Source organism: Lutra lutra, chromosome 17, assembly GCF_902655055.1.
Source record: "Lutra lutra chromosome 17, mLutLut1.2, whole genome shotgun sequence".
Lineage (NCBI taxonomy): Eukaryota > Metazoa > Chordata > Mammalia > Carnivora > Mustelidae > Lutra > Lutra lutra.
This window is the reverse complement of record NC_062294.1, coordinates 46,026,795-46,043,622: the sequence shown is the minus strand read 5'-3', so window position 1 is coordinate 46,043,622 and position 16,828 is coordinate 46,026,795. Positions and strand designations below refer to the sequence as shown.

The 16,828-nt window shown below is 56.0% G+C and overlaps 1 protein-coding gene across 2 annotated transcripts; it reads left to right on the top strand.

The window, feature by feature from the left end:
* Positions 1 to 101: 101 nt before the first annotated feature.
* Positions 102 to 16,770, top strand: SIRT2 (sirtuin 2). 2 transcript variants are annotated; one of them, XM_047709703.1, is made up of 16 exons: positions 234 to 350; positions 1,187 to 1,233; positions 4,234 to 4,282; positions 4,523 to 4,636; positions 7,014 to 7,055; positions 7,218 to 7,324; positions 7,445 to 7,501; positions 7,837 to 7,905; positions 12,276 to 12,405; positions 14,201 to 14,260; positions 14,510 to 14,565; positions 14,697 to 14,773; positions 14,857 to 14,908; positions 15,637 to 15,707; positions 15,830 to 15,896; positions 16,017 to 16,770. In XM_047709703.1, the coding sequence occupies exons 1-16, from the start codon at positions 335 to 337 to the stop codon at positions 16,176 to 16,178; spliced, it is 1,176 nt and encodes a 391-aa protein (XP_047565659.1). In that variant the 5' UTR covers positions 234 to 334; the 3' UTR covers positions 16,179 to 16,770. The 2 variants fall into 2 exon arrangements, with proteins under 2 accessions (XP_047565658.1, XP_047565659.1); XM_047709702.1 differs by lacking the exon at positions 1,187 to 1,233 and having other exon boundaries at positions 102 to 350.
* The last annotated feature ends 58 nt before the right edge of the window (positions 16,771 to 16,828 follow it).

Sequence of the window (16,828 nt, the reverse complement as noted above, 5' to 3'; positions counted from 1 at the left end):
AAAGTGAGCCAAAGAGTACATGCCCCGCCCGCTTACCACACTGTGACAAATCAGAGTATTCAGATGGACTGCAGCTCTCTACCCATTCACGCATTTTCCGGCCGCCCTTTACCAACATGGCTGCCTGCGCGGAGCACTCTGGGACTCGTAGTCCGGCCCTCGCTTGTCTTCATAACCTAAGAGCGGCCTGCGCCAGTCGCTTCGAAAGCCTGTACGCCTCCTCGATGATTTCTGGGAGTTGTAGTTCTTTGCCCTGTCTCTGCCCCTCCTGTTTCCGGTGCCGTCACGGGACAGAGCAGTCGGTGACAGCCCCGAGGGCCCCCGCCCCGCGCCCATGGCCGAGCCGGATCGTGAGTCGGGGGCCCCGGTGGGAGGGTAGGGCCGGGCCGCGCCGGGGCCTGGCTGAGGGCTGCAGGCCCCGGGGCCCGAGGACGGGCATGGTGGGGCTGAAGACTGGGGCCGCATGGAGGGGAGTGGGATTCGGAGCAAGGTTGGGGGCGGGGGTGTCGTTGCTAAGTGATCCATCTTGCTTGGTTGGTGGGTTTCTGGGTCGCGAGCTTTTAAGTGTCCGTTTGCCACGTCCCCCAAGTTCCTAATGATCGCGTGTTTCTCGCACCTTGGTTGCTGAGGACCCTCGTTGCTAAGGACTTAGGTTGCCTCGGACCCGGTTGCTAAGGGTACCTGGTTGTTAGGGGGAACTGTATGATGCTAGGGAACCCCTGGTGCCCCCCTCCTATCTCTTCTCTCTAGTTCCTGTGCCCCTCCTGAACATGCCATCCCCACTGTGCCTCCTCTCCCAAACTTGTCTCTACTCAGAGTATTTTCTTATCTCCTCTATTCCTTTTTAAACTTTCCCTCTGTTAGTAAACCTAACCCTCCCTGCACACATACACACAAACACTATTTCCTTCCTCACTTCTAAGTCTTTCTCCATGTCCCGTATGCTTTGCTTTCTCCTTCCTCTCTTAAACCTTCCAGTCCCAGCCTCCTTGTCCCTCACTGACCACTTCTGACAGCACTGTTTACTCTAACGCGGTCTGCTTTCCCCCATGCCTTCCCTCCCTCCCAACCCAGTGTAATTAGCTTGATGGGCCTTCTTGCTCCCTGCCCCTCTGCTTTGAAGACCTTCATTCCCACTTAACCATGCCCCCCACTGTAACCACATCTGCTCCCCCTCCTCCCCCAGCCTCTGACCCTCTGGAGACCCAGGCAGGGAAGGTGCAGGAGGCTCAGGTGAGATTTGGGGAAGGGTGGAGGGAAGGAGAGAGATGGACTTGTTCCCACACCTCACATGGTGGGGGGGGGGGTGGCAGAGGGGAGACAGTCACCCCAGGGCCCTAAGCTCACTGCCCCAGTCCCTTGCCCCAACTCCTGGTTCAGTCTCCTGGGGAATGGTGGATTCTGGGGACTGTCGGGGAAGGGTGTGCAGCCTCAACTTCAGGCCTGCCCTCCCAAACTCATCTCTTTCCTTGCTCCCTCCCCGTATCCTTTCTGAACCTCATTGATGCTGGGCATGGAAGAGAGGGGCATCCGATTTGGTCCCTGAATGCGTAGATCTCACGGACAAGTGACTAGAAATGACCCTCCAGGGTGATTACGAAAGTAGCTCAAGGCAGAGTAAACTCTGTGGGGTCACAGAGGCTCCCGTCAATCTGTTCCCTGAGCCAATCCACAGGCTGGCCTAGGAGTCAGACTGTGGTGCAGACAACTCACAGTAAGTGAAGAATGACTTAGAATTGTCTTACGCAATGTGACAAATGGCGTTCCACGCAGAGTGTACAGGTTGTGTGAAGACTGGAGGGCACGAAGGGTATGGTGTGGTCAGTAGCTGGGTGGCTGGGGGTGGTTAGCTAATTGTAGCTGAGGTTAGCATTTATTGAGTACTTATTCCAGCCAGCTCCTCTGCTCGGGTCTCTGTGTACATTTCTTTCATCTTCCCAGAATCCCTTGCAGGGGGCAAGGTCTACTGGGGCCATTTTACAGATGAGGAATCTGAGGCAGAGCTTTTAGGTAACTTGTCCTCTATCTTCCTCACCTCCCGTGCCCCTGCTAGAAGAGCAGGGACTGCTTTGCAACCCAGGGCACTCTGCAGGTTGCCTTCCAGAAACTTCAGGAAGAGGTAGCCAGGCCGCCTCACAGAGACCTGAAGGCCCCACCAGATCCCGCTACAGCCAAGTTGCTCCCACATGCTGGGCAGGGGCCTCAGGTCCTTCCACAGAGCCTCACTGTCTGCAATCTGAAAGGATGCCAACCCCCCTGAGACGCGAGATCGCCATTCAGATGTAGGGCAGCGTGGAAGCTGAGAGGAAGGCCCCTGACAGGTGCACAGCAGGGCCACCCTGAGGGTCTGAAAGCTCCCTTTCGGGCTGGGGTTTCTCCCTTGCCTGGCTCCGAAGGTCAGCCACTGTCACAGAGAAAGGTTTAATGTTTAAAAGGGATCCTCAGTCCCAGAAAGAGAGATTTGAGGGTGTAAATTGCAGCATTGTCTGTGATAGGGCAACACTGGAAACAGCCCAAGTGGCTGTCAGTAGGCCTGTTAAATGAACTATGGCTCATCTTTACAATGTAACACTACAGCCTTACAATATAACACTATGTAGCTTTTTTAAAGGAGGAGGTAGATCTATAGTATATTGTTCTGCAGAAGAGGCAAGGTGCAGCGTTGTACTGTGGCACGGACCCATTTCTGGAAAATGAATGAGTTTTATATGCAGAGAAAAATTCTAGAGTCCTTACCACTGTACTGTGAATGGTGGTTATCGTGACTGGGGTGGGTGAGGGAACTAGAGGCAAGTGCCTCAAGTCACACATGGTCTTATGGTCGAAGTTTTTACAAAGCCTATGGAAGAGCAATTAAAAAATTTTAAATATGATTGGAAGGGTGGTTCCTATTCCAAAAGGCTTGAAACCAGAGCAGAGAATAATTTGGGGGAGGAGTCTTAAGCAGTAGACTGCATTGGTCAGAATTGTGTTTTTGTGAGGTCCACTGCAGGGCCCAGCCCTGGTGTAGTGCACAGCGAGTATCCATTCATTCAGTGGTGGATGGTTCTGGAGCTCCTGCCGGGGCCAGGCCCTGTTTCCGGCATGGGGCGTCCACTGGTAAACACGAAAACTCCCCGCCATCTTGGAGCTGACATCATGGCGGACTCCATACCCGGTGGTGATCCGACGGTTATAGACTGGAGAAGCCAGTGAGAAGGGTGCTTGGAGCAGAGGGCAGGGTGGGCTGACAAAGCCAGGCAGTCACCCGGAGGGTGGTAACATCCATTGGGGTGGAGGCTGAGGCTGGGAGCTTAGGGAGGAGGCCAGGACAGGGCCCCCAGAGGGAGGACTGGCTGGACCAGGTAGAGCTCTGGGGAGGAGACACATTAGGGCAGGAGGGCAGGTGAGGGAGACAAAGACTGGGGGACAGAAGCCACACTGAGATAAGACCTACGAGGAAGGACAGGTTTAGGAGAGATGCTAGGACCAAGATTGAGATGTAGTGGGAGAGGGAGGCCAGGGGTCACTTCAGCGGAGGTATCCAGGAGGCTGCAGGAACCCCAGATCTGGGGCTAGGAGGTGGCATTATCAATGCCTAGCCCAAGACCATTGGCACAGATGAGGCAGCTAGCCTAGGAAAAGTGGACAGAGGAAGTGGGAGGGGGAGCGCAGCACAGAGTCTCAGATCTGCAATCTGGGAGCCTGGCCGAGGGGAAGAGTAGATAATGACACAGAGGGGTTGGAAAGGTGGAGCCCGGGGCTTCAGGAAGGAGGGCTGAAGGCCCCAGGGTGAGGACTGAGGCATTTCCACTGGCGTTATTCACAGAAGTGACTTTGATGAGGAGGGCGGCAGGCCCATACTACAGGGGACAGGTGGGGATGCAAGGCAAGGACATGGGACACCAGGCACTTCTGACACTTATCCCACTGGATGCTCCTCGGAGCACCTCCCATAGGTTAATGCTTCATGTCAGAGAGCCCTCTGAGGCAGTGCCATGTCCTCTGAGCTCCATTTCCAAGATGAGGGCCATCAGACTCAAAACACCAAAGAACATGAGCTTCTCAGGAGCAGTGGGACCAGGTGTCCAACCCATGCAGCCCATCCCAGAGCCTGCACACTGTCCCCCGACCACCCGTCTCTTCCTTGGGCCCACTTCCAGCCAGAGCCTTTCCCCCCAAACCCAGGTGCCATCCTCCCCTCTCTTCCCTCGCTAACCCCACTTCTGGCCACCCCACCCCAACCCCTTCCAGGACTCAGATTCAGATTCTGAGGAAGGAGCTGCTGGCGGCGAAGCAGAGAGTGAGTATCTTCCCTGGGAGTGGGGTTCTGGGGGAGCAATTTAGGGCAGGGATGTATTTGCTACCCCTCACCTCCACTGAGGGTGACTTTCTAAGTATGTCTGTTGGGTGCAATGCCAGCACCTAGAGGACCCTGGCTGTGGGAGGGTGGGGGAATCCCAGGGCGGACGGGGGCACTGAGGGCCCCAAGGCTCCCGGGCTGAACACCCACTCTGCTGTTCTCTCTTTGCTTTTTGGCCAGTGGACTTCCTGCGGAACTTCTTCTCCCAGACACTGGGCCTGGGCACCCAGAAGGAGCGTTTGCTGGACGACCTGACCCTGGAAGGGGTGACGCGCTACATGCAGAGCGAGCGCTGTAAGTCCCCGCCCTGCCTTTCGCCACCTGCCCTGCTCCTGGCCCCACGTGACTTCTCAGCTGCCACCACTTGAACCGTCACACCTTTTGCTTCCAAGTAACAAGAAACCCAACTCCCACTGGCTTAGGCCAAAAAGAGAGCATTGACCCTGTAACTAAAATCCAGCATTAAGCATGGCTGGATTCAGAAGCTTCCGTGTTGTCAAAGATCTTAACCCCCTCTGGCGCCGGTTTTCTGCGTGGAGGTGGAGGAGGTTCCTGGCCGTACCGCATGTCAGTTCCACCAGCCTAGTATCTCCTTCCAGGGGTTCAAGCGAAGGGGCAGAGATCGCGCGCGCCCCAATTGGGCCAGATTGGGTCACACACTATCGCAAACCAATCACCTTATCTGTCCCTGATTGGCCAGACGTAGGTCACACCTCCATTGCTGATTGGCCAGGCCTGTTTGACAGACTAAAGACGCTACCAATAATAATTACCCCAGAACGTGCCTAGGGGGTGCAACCCAGGAACAGAGAGGGAAATGCTGGGAGAGGTCCGGGAGGAGAGCAAGAGCCACGTGCCCTGGGACGACTATTACCGGAAGTGTGTTTCGGGGTGCTGTGTAGGTGCCTCTCTACTAGGTCACCATGTTATTTCTATTTCTTGCTGAAAGTTGAGGTCACCAGAGTCTGAGAAACCGGGCCCTCGGCAGTCCTCAAGTAGAACAATCGACCCTTTGAGGGTCCTGAACAGCCTTTTGTTGAGGACGTCTTCTCCCATTTCCCTGTCCTCCAGCTGCTGCCGGCTCCCTGCTCAGGCGTACAGGCTTGCTGCCCTGAGCCTCCCCCTCACCCAGGCCAGGCCGGGCAGCTGTCTGCAGACATCTCCCCAAAGAGAGCACAGGCAATGGCCGCAAAGCTCTGGTTCTTTCCGTCCTCCCACGCTTGGGTTTTAGGACAGTTGGCTCACGAGGCTGCCTGTGAGGGGCACCGCGAAGAACGAGCCCTCACCATTTGCCAGGTGCTGGGCTAGGCTAGATGTCCTCTCCTTCAACCTTCACACTGTACCTATGAGGTTGTCACAGGAGTGATGTGGACAGAGGAGGAAGCGGAGGCACAGAGAGGTTGGGACTCCATGCAGGGTCACACAGCTGGCAGGAGGCAGTCAGAACTCCACCCCAGGCTCCCCCGAATCCAGAGCACATGCTGCCTCCTGTGTGGCCCCAGCTAGCCCCAGCTGGGCCTAGCCCAATGGCAACCCTGAGACAAAGCCGAGGGCTTCATCCCCCTTGCTATCCTCCTTTGCACGGGATGCCCCAGAGGTCCCTTCAGGGGCTTCACACTTGTGGCTGGCCATCAGCTGATGGGCAGATGCCTGGGTCCCGCGTGGCCAAGCTGCCCAGCAGGCACTAATAAGACAACAGAGCTATTTCCGCGCAGCCCCGAATGTTTGCAAAGTGATTCGACTCCTACCACACCTTCCCATCCTTTTTTCTGAAAGCCAGGAGAAAAGCAGAGGAACAAAGTGCTTATACGCGTACAAACCCTGGGTCTCAAGAGGTACAATTGCCTCAGAGAATAATAGCAGACACATACGTAGTGTTTGTTCTGTGCCGGGCGCTGATCTAAGCTTTACACGAATGAATTCATTCTCTCGACAGCCCCATGAAGCCAGTACTGTAATTATGCCCTTCAACAGAGCAGGAAGCTGGAACCCAGAGGGGAGAGCTGAACTAAGACCCCCCCCCCCACGCCCCCATCCGCCAGCCCCAGCTGGTGAGCAGGAGAGCTAGGATCTGAAGCCCTCTTATCTACCGGCTTTCACTGGGTGAGAGCCAAGAGGGGCAAATCTTTGGTCTTCACCAGAAAATGATCAGACTTCCAGTGGCTTGTGTGTGTTTGATTATAGAGGAAAGGAATATGCTGAAGGAACATGCTAGAAATAGATGGTCATTCAAGATTGTGTCCAAAAGGTGAGGCGAGGCCAGAGATTTTTCCCAGTGACCTGTAGCTCTTCCGGGGGGGACCCCCACCACCACTGCCCAGCCTTCTCACTAAGAGCTCATGTGTTTTTGTATAGGTCTAGGAGGGGAAACTTCTCTCCAAGTGGCCTTTTCTCAAATCTGTCCAAGTTGGTATAATTTGAAACCGTCGATTCCTCGTCCCCATGCTGGCTCTGCCACCAGTTGACTGCATGATCCTTCCCCTGTCTGAGCCTTGGTTTTCTCATCTGTAAAGTGGGGGTGTTGACCTCCCCTTCCCCCTGAGATGATTGGGAAGACCATTCATGCATCTGAAATGCTGGCACTGAGGAAACAACATCGGGGGCTGTGATGGGTGCTGTTATTTTGGGGCCGAGCATACTGTCACGTGATGCAGAAACTCCTCTCCTCCAGGTCGCAGGGTCATCTGTTTGGTAGGAGCTGGGATCTCCACGTGTAAGTGCCTCCCCTCCCCGCTCATAGCCACTCCCACGTTGGGGGACCCCGTTCCAGGGACTGGAGGGAGCCGTGTCTGGGCCTTTGATGGGGAGGGATTGATGGGGTATAGATGGAGGTCCCTGACCCATTGCTCTACACCCCACCCCCCCCGGCCCACAGCCGCCGGCATCCCTGACTTCCGCTCCCCATCCACCGGCCTCTATGCCAACCTGGAGAAGTACCATCTTCCTTACCCGGAGGCCATCTTTGAGATTGGCTACTTTAAGGTATGTGCTCCCCAGGCAGGAAGGTCTGTAATGGGGAGGGGATGGGATCGCCTGACTCCAGCTCTCAACTCACCAGGGGCATCTGGGTGCCCACCTGCCCTCTGGTTCTCTCTCCCACAGAAACACCCAGAGCCCTTCTTTGCTCTTGCCAAGGAACTCTATCCTGGGCAGTTCAAGGTGAGCTCTTTCTTGCCGGGCACTCAGGAAAGCTTGGGGGGCAGCAGGCATGGGAAAGGCTTCTTCTGGGGCCCTTCAGACAAATGTCCCATGATCATAAAGGACATGGGCTCCGGGCCATGTGGGTCCATGTCCTGGTCGCTCATTTCCTGCTCTTGTGACCTTGAGCCTCAGTTTTCCCATCTGTGAAATGGGGCCAGTGATGCTCCCGAGGCCAGTGTGATGAGTCCCTGAGGTAAAAAAGCCAGAGTGTCTGGAACAGTTCCTGGCATGAGGCAACGTGCAGCAAATGGGCTCTGTCACGATGGGCGCTGTTCCGCCTGCCCCCCCTCCAGCCGACCGTCTGCCACTACTTCATCCGCCTGCTGAAGGAGAAGGGGCTGCTGCTGCGCTGCTACACTCAGGTAGGCAGCCGCGGATCCCCGGGGGTCGGGGGAGGGGCTGTGTGCATCCTGGCACCTCGGGCCGAGAGCCCGGGCTGCTGTGTTCTTGCTGCGTGACCTGCAGGGAGCCCCCTGCACCTCCCCTCAGCCTCAGTTTCCCCTTCTGTAAAGCAGTGGCCAGAACAGTTTGGCCCTTTAGGGCCGCACGTCTGAGGGGCTACACTCGCACAGCAGATTTCCGGGTTGGTCAGGGCTTTTAGCAGATGGCCATGGGGTAACTGGCTCTGGCAAAATCAGTACACCACGCCCGTTTCCCAGCAGGCAGACGGAGAGTCTCAAGGAAGGGGCATCTTTTTGATATTGTGCAAAGGGCTTGCGTGTGCCACGGGCCATGGCTCATACATGTCAGGAGCTGAGCCGAGGGCCTTGCCCTGGGGCTCTCTGGCAAGGACGGCTCACATCATGGGTTTCTGGACTAGTCGGCAAGACGTTTTCAGCATCTCATACCCCTCGCTGTAAAAGCAATCGGTGCCCCTACCTTTGTTTTAGCAATGTGTTTTTTATGAATGCGGGTGAATACATGAAATTGAAATTACAAGGCGTCAGTAACAGCAACATCATGCTGTTAATGATCCCTCAGGGCGCGCCTGGGGGGGCCCAGTCAGTAGAGTGCCCGACTCTTGATTTCTACTCAGGTCATGGTCTTAGGGTGGTGAGATCGAGCCCCACATCAGGCTCCATGCTCAGAGGGAAGTCTGCTTGAAATTCTTTCTCTCCCTCTGCCTCCGCCCTTCTCCTCCCTGTGTGCTTGCACTCGCTCTCTCTCTCTCTCTAAAAGAAATAAATGTTTTTTAAATGATACCTTAGAACCCAAAATTAAAAGAGAGAATACTTGACTGTAACTGGGCGTTCTAACATTTTCTTCCTGTGCCTGGCAATTTGGAGCCTGCCAGCCTGGGAAGCCGCCACCAGGGGGAGGATGAATTTCTTTCTAAGTCCTGATTTCTCAAATGGGGGCAGGAGTCCACTGCCTAGGACTGGCGGTGGTGGCCTGCGAAAGGACAGCCTCTTCTTTCCAGGAGGAGCTCCTGCTGAGGATAAACCTGACCTTTCTTCCCAGAGGCCATTTTATCCACAGGACGTGGCTCAGACATGATAAACACAGCTTTCTCCAAGCCAAGGGCTCCCCTTGCTTGATTTCATGAAATCCACGCCGTAGCCCTGCTACCGTCATCTTCTGTCACAAGTGTTTACCCAGTGTAGACCCCGTGCTGGGCCCTGCTGGTGGCGACATCCCTGCCCTCCTAGAGCTGACAGTCTGCTGTGGGGAGAGAGAGACAGTGGACATGATGGGTAGGAAGCAGAGCTAGGGGGTCATGATTAAGCAGGAGAGGGAATTAGAAGTGATGTGGGGGAGTGCTGTTGTCAACAGGTATCAGGGAAGGTCTTGCTGAGAGGTGTGAGTTTAGACAAAAACCTCCAAGAGGGGACAGAGGGAGCCACGGTATCATCTACGGGGAGAGTGTGTTCCAGGCAAAAGGAACAGCCAGGGCAGAGGTCCTGAGGTGAGACTGTATTTGGCTCGAGTGAACAGAGAGGACAGCAGGAGAGAATAGGGGGACACAGGAACAGGGACTCACCATGTGGGATCTTGGGGCCGCAGGAAGGGCTGAGTGAGAGGGAGCCACAGGAGGGCTCTGAGCGGGGTGGAACATGACCTGACCCAGGGGTCCCCCTGGCTGCATGTCAGGGACCTACTGGGAGTGGTGAGGAGGGGGGCACAGAGACCAAGGAGGAGACTGCCCTGACGGTGGAAGCAGACGGGTCACTCTTCTGGGAAGCGAGTGTCCCCTCCTGGCAACAGTGACTGTGCAGCTTTAACTGCACACGCATCAGCAAAATGGCTGATTACAGAAAACAGACAACCGTGGGGCGGGGGTGGGGGAAGCATTCCCCTCTCATGTTTCAAGAGCCCATTTTGTTTTGTTTTCTCCAAACTTGTCACCTTCTCTGTCAACCTCAGTCACTTTTTGAGTCACTGACCCAGTTTTCTGGAACACCCTGTCTTCACCTCTTTCCGGATTGTGATGGTGTTGCACTTCTGGGGCCGTGTACAAGAGCTGTTTTTATCCCCAGATGCAAGTCTCTGTCCAAACACGCGAATAGTTGCCCTGTTCGCTCAAGCCCCTGCGATCTCCACAGCAAAGCGGCTTCTAAATATATTCATGGCATTTAGCCTACACGTGGGGCTTGTACTTGACTTTCTTCCACTTAACTCCCTGTGTGGAAGACCCTTCCATACCCACACCCACATAGCAGCTTCCTGCCCTCCCTCCTTCCCTTCCTGCCTGCCTGCCTGCCTTCCTCTCTTTCTTCTTTTTTTCCCTTTTCTTTTCTTGATTTTAAGTAACCTCTCCACCCAAAGTGGGACTCGAACTCCCAACCTCGAGATCAAGAATCGCACGCTCTAGGGAGTGAGCCAGCCAGGCACCCCCAACTTCATACTTTTTCAAAGCTGCTGTTGCCTTTGTGTCCATCAGGGGGACACTGTGTTTTGAAACAAAAAGGGAGCCAAGGTTTAAAAAGCAAGAGATTTCCGTTTACAATCGGACTTCAGGCTCCTCCTGCAGATTGAGAAGAACTGCCTGCCCTCCCACCCCCACCCCGGTCGGGGGTAGGAGGGCAGTGAGCACTGGGCCAGAGCTGGTCAGTGCCCACCCTCACCTTGCCCCGCTTGCTGCCACACACCCAGGCAACATGTCACTCAGCCTGTACCACCCTGCATTCATCACGGCCTGTCCTCTAGGAGAGAGCATCCTGGGGCCATACTCCCCAGCCCCCAGCTTCCCTCCCTAGAAGCCCATGCTATTGCTGGCTTCTCCTATCACCTTTATTTTTGTTTTAAAAATTTTATTTCTTTTTTTGACAGACAGAGAGCACAAGCAGGGAGGAGGGGCAGAGGGAGAGTGACAAGCAGACCCACTAAGCAGGGATCCAGATGTGGGGCTTGATCCCAGGACCCCAGGATCATGACCTGAGCCGAAGGCAGACGCTTAACCGATGAGCCACTCAGGCATCCCATGTATCGCCTTTCAAAATAGTGTATACACCGGCAAACAAATACACACCTTCATATATAGCTTTCCCACCACCTCTGTTCTCCTGTGCCTTTTAATCTCTTGAAGGGATCATTTCCATATCGGGACATGCAGGACAGCCTCATTCTTTTCCCATTCGAGGTTTTTAAAATCAGAAGTGGCCTCAGAACAACAGAGGCGGCTCAGTAGGTTTTTTTTTTTTTTTTACACACTATTTAATTATTTGCATGCACACTGCTTCCTCACATGTGAGCGGGGCCGTAGACTGAGTCAAGTAACAAAGGCAAAACTAATGCGGGGTTGGGGGGAGAGGAAGAGCTCCAGAGAGAGTCTGGGAACAGTGGCTCTTGTCTGTATGTTTGGGGAACAAGCTGATTGCTGGCAGGGAGCGGAGACAAGTGCTTGGGGCGTCTGCCCCTGAAAGAGAACCCTTTTGGTTGTGCATGGAGTCTCAGGAGGCTGTGCCAGGTCAGCTGTGGGCTGCACATGACCCGCCATCTCGGGGTGGCGTCTGGCCGTGTGCTGCGGGCTCCGTCAGCTCCATCAGCACCTGTCTCTGCAGCATTCCTCACGGGCAAACAAAAGCTGCTCCCAGGGGGCTGCGTGCTTTAAGAAAAATGAGAGAGCACATATGTCAATGTGGAAGGGAAGAATAGTCCTGCTGGTTTAATGAGGAATCTATCCGTGTCTTAAAAGAATGCCAGTGAATGTGCCGTCTGTGAAAACAGACCACAGTAAGACACCCAACTGCTGATTACGAAAACAGTGATTGAAACCAAATAAACCCTCCCGATTCACTTATTTCTGTTACAGCTCAGCCAGGGGTGCCACAGACAGCTGTGCAGGTTGGTTACTGCACAAGGATGCCACATCTGAGGGTACCCTTATTTCCAACAGAGACATTATAGGCTTCCCCGTCAGTGCCAACAAAATTTCTGGCAGGTGGCTCTAACGTCATGTGGTCCTAACAAAAACAAATTTTCTGAGAAATGGAAACAAAGTGGCCCAACTATGCAGAAACACTCCATCTGGGCTGACAGTGGCAGTGGGCCTGGGCTCACAGACGTATGACTTTGGGCCCCACCTTTAACCATCTGTGACTTTTCCACTTCGTCGGCCCCCCTGAGAGTGAGCAGAGGGGTTTATAGGCACACCCGGCCCCCTTGCTTCTCCCTCCCTCCCTTCTCCCTCTCTCCCCTTTACTTCTCTTCGCAGGGCCCTGCTCTGCCTTCTGTCCTGGGGGAGGGAGGTTGCCTCACTCCTGAGCCTTTTCCCTCTGTGTCTTCCCCCCAGAACATAGACACCCTGGAGCGAGTGGCGGGGCTGGAGCCCGAGGACCTGGTGGAGGCCCACGGCACCTTCTACACCTCGCACTGCATCAGCCCCCTCTGCCGGCGGGAGTATTCGCTCAGCTGGATGAAGGGTGAGGCGCCCGAGGTCATCCATGGTCATCCACGAGGGCAGGCCTTGCGGGTGCCCCGTGTCTGCTCTCTGGGGCCTCCAGGTGGTGGGCACCCGTTCCGTCCCACTCTTCGGGTCTTTTTAGCTGCTGACGGCAGCCCCCTGGAGACCTGAGGCAGCGGGCAGGTTTCACTGCTCTGACACCACCTCCCAGCCAGGGTATAATGGAACGAGGTCCCACACCCCGTCCAGCCACACACAGAGACGTGTGTTAGCATAGAGGCCACCAGAGCATCCCACAGTCTGTTCTGTGAGGTCATAAGGCCCCAGCTCTTAATCCTGTGAGGGGCTCTGACCTTATCTTACACAAGGGGGCCCGCAAGGGCAAACCCAACGACCTTCGAATCCAGATGTGTGCTGTCCAGTATGGCAGCCACGACCGCGTATGGCTCTCGGGCACTGACAGATGTGCCCAACAGTACCAAGGACCCAAATTTGTAATTTTACACCATTTTTAGTAATTTCAATGTTAAAAGCCACACACGGCTGGGACCACCAGATTGGACAGGGACTGCGTGACAGCCACGGGGTCCAAAGGCCCATGAATCAGAGTCCATGGAATGTGAAACTGGACACGGGCCTGGTTCGGGGACGAAGGCTGGGGGCCGTCCCTAGGGGTGCAGACAACAGGGCTTGTTAGAGTCAGTGTCCCGGTTCACGGAAGGGCAGAGAGTCCAGAAAAGGGGGGAAAAGAAAAGTCAGCCAGTTTTTTCTCAGAGGCCAATGAGAGGCTTGTCTGACATCCACTGTGCTGCTCGGAAGCCCCGTGTTTCACCCCGGCAGGCCATTCCTGACATTCTTTGTGCCGATCTCACAAAGCCTCCGGTGTCCGGTGTCCGGTGTCCGTGTGAGACAGGGACAGCTGCGGCGTTTGCGGTGGGGCCCCCGGGGGTGGGGGGTGGCCTTTCTGCTCAGATGCCAGCCGACCACGGCTGGGAGAGGCTTCCAGAATAGCTCAAGGGCGCACAGCTGGGGGGAATGGACCACGAACACCACCCCATTGTGTGCCCCTCCCAGTGACGGCGCGTGCAGCCACCACACACTCTCCACCACTGTCAATGCCGTCAGGTTTTTAAGGACATTACAGACGGCACAACGGGGCTCTGTACGTGTCTGCTGAAGGAATGAATGAAGAGTTGAACAAATGAGCTCATATTCTGTGGGTTGGTTGCAAGAGACAGAATGCTTTTCAAGATTCCTTAATCAATAAGCAATAAGGAGTGTGATTGTCATAAGGCCAGGGGCGTGTGTGTGTGTGTGTGTGTGTGTGTGTGTGTGTGTGTAGGTGTCTGTCCCAGAACCCAAGAATGGGAAGCAGCTAGACCTGCGAATGTATCCCAGGATCATCTGCCTAGTCTTCCCTTTCTCTAACACCTGGCCTGGGACTCACCAGGCCTCTCCCCCACAATAAAATAGAGTCATCCCGCAAGACCCACTGGGAGAACTTTCCTGCCCAGGTCGGGGGTTGCCGAGATCCAGTTACCCCTGCAAAGGGCAAACGCTTACTCATTCACCTGTTCTTTTGTTTATTCTTTAAGTCAATAGCCATAGCCTTGTGCTCGAAGCCACCCTTGGAATCCTGGGGAGGTCGGGGGGAGAGGGAGGACAGCTTTCCAAGAAGGACAAGCAGGGCAAATACCCCGGGAGGCTCCCCGGTGACTGAGGCGTGTTTGTGGACAACGAAGGCTGGCTGCAGCCCCAGGCCCCAGCCCAGAGTCACTTATCTTCTTCTCTCCCTTCCCCTTCCCCATGCCCAGAGAAGATCTTTTCCGAGGTGACTCCCAAGTGTGAGAAATGTCACAACGTGGTGAAGCCTGGTGAGCCTCGGGGCCAGGGGCCCAACCCAGAGAGATTTGGGCTGGGACCCCCACCCCTCCATGAGCCCCTTCCCAAGAAGGCTACCCTCCCTCCCTGACCAGTGCCCCAAATCTGTCCCCACTGCTCCACTGCTCCCAGCCCTCAGGCCTGCCTCTGCTCCTGCCCTGTCTCTCTCTCTGACCTTGCCTCTACCACCTCCATTTCACCTTCTCTTTCTGTCTCTGTGTCTGTCTGTCCCCCTGCCTCAGACATCGTGTTCTTCGGCGAGAACCTCCCAGCGAGGTTCTTCTCCTGCATGCAGTCAGTAAGTGGCCCCGGGCTCCCCCACGTGGGGGCAGATGGCCTCCCCAATTAGCTGCAGATGAGGTGTTGGGGGGAAGCAGCCCAGCCCCCACCGAGCCCCTGGAGCCCTCACTGGCCACGCCCCCCTCACAGGACTTCCTGAAGGTGGATCTCCTCCTCATCATGGGCACGTCCCTACAAGTGCAGCCCTTCGCGTCCCTCATCAGCAAGTAGGTTGGGACGGGGCGGGGGCGGGGGATGGGGACCGGGAGAGCCAGCACAGGTCCTCACCGTGGAGCTCGCCATCCCTCAGGGCACCCCTCTCCACCCCACGCCTGCTCATCAACAAGGAGAAGACTGGGCAGGTGAGTTGGCTTTTATTTGAGCCCCCCTCTGATTTTCCCTCCTCCTCCTCCTCACAGGGGTCCCACATTCCCTTTCACTGGGACCCCCAGCTCAGAACGAGGAGTTCTAGAATCCAGATTCCAGGTCACCTGGACTCTGGTTCTACAGGCATCTGGGTCACTTGGGACCCTTCTGAGCAAGGGACAGAACCCCAACTCGAAGCGACTTAAGCCAGGATCGGAATGCTGTGCCTCGTGCAAGGGAAGAGTCGGGGCAAGCTGGACCCAGGTCCCGCAGTCCAGCATCGGGAGGCGCCCACTCCTGCTTTCGGCTCTTTTCCTGAGGTGGCCTCACTCCCTCATCCCTGGGGAGGGATGGTTCCTCGAACAGGCCAAACATGCCATGGGCCAGGCACTATTCCAAGCACTTTGTTTTATTTATTTATTTTATTATTTTAAGTAGGCTTCACGCCCAGCATGGGGCTTGAACTCGCAACCCTGAGATTAAAGAGTCACGTGCTCTACTGACTGAGACGGCAGGCGCCCCAAAGCACTTTCTAAGTATTCACCCACTGATAGTACCCTGCTAGGAACAGTTTGGTGATGGCCCTCCACTCTACAGATAAGGAAACTGAGGTTCAGGGAGGCCAGGTCACTTGAGTAAAGTCACAGAGCAGGGAACAGAGCCAGGCCACCTGGTCCAGGGTCTGTGTTCTGAGCTGTCCCCGCCCCCCCCACCCCCGCCACAGACTGACCCTTTCCTGGGGATGATGATGGGCCTCGGAGGAGGCATGGACTTCGACTCCAAGAAGGCCTACAGGTGAGTCCTGGGCCTGCGAGGGTCTCAGCCGAGGTGGGAGGGAAGGCGGGAAGGCACACTGACTGGGAAGGGCAGGCAGGGGCCAGGGACAAGCCCAGAAGCTCTGACTCTCCCACCCACAGAGACGTAGCCTGGCTGGGTGACTGTGACCAGGGCTGCCTGGCTCTTGCCGACCTCCTCGGATGGAAGGTAAGGAGTCTGGGCCACCCCATCCCACCTGGAGCCCCGCCCCTAGACCCCTGACCCTCAGATCCTCTGACTCCGTGATGCATGGTGACCTCTGACCTCTGTGAACTTTGCCCCCTGCAGAAGGAGCTGGAGGACCTCGTCCGGAAGGAGCATGCCAGCATTGACGCCCAGGCAGGATCGGGAAGCCCCAGCCCCAACCCCAACACTTCAGCTTCCCCCAGGAAGTCTCCACCTCCTGCCAAGGAGGAGGCCAGGACCGCAGAGGGAGAGCGGCCCCAGTGACAGCTGTGGTTCCTGGGCAGAACTCCTGGGCAGAACTCTCGCAGAGCCCCGCCAGCCCTGGCCCCCTCTAACTTGCAGCTCTTGTCTGGGGAGCTCAGAACATTGCCCCAGTCTCTTAACCACCCCCTCTCAAAACTGAGGTCCCGCCCCCTGACCTTGGCAAACCTCTAACAGCACCCAGGAGCTGAGGCCTGGGCAGCCCGGCTGTAACAGCCCGTAGTCTCTAACCACCCGCGGGGACGGGGATCAACCTCCGCTAATCTCTAACTGCTCCCAGGGCCAGGACTGCCTCTAAACTTCTAACTGTTCCTGACAGGGGCCCCAGGCCTCCCCAGGGCTCTCCATGTCCTCTGCCGCTCCTAGGGGCCTGTGCCCAGGTTGGCCAAGTCTAACGTACCCTGGTGGAGTGTGGACCCTCCAAACCTAACACCCTCTGTGGGGAGCTGAGCCTGAAGGCCTCCCAAGTCTGGGCCTTCCACTCCCAAAGTGGGTGCTGGACCCGTTCCCTCTGGGACCCTCTTCCCCTGCCGGGAGGGGCTGACAATGTTGCTCATTGGAGACAAATTAAAAACAAAAACAACTAACAATCAACTATCCAGCCTCCCTGTTCCTTTCTGTGGGCACACAGGGAAGCAGCTGGAGGGAGGGGG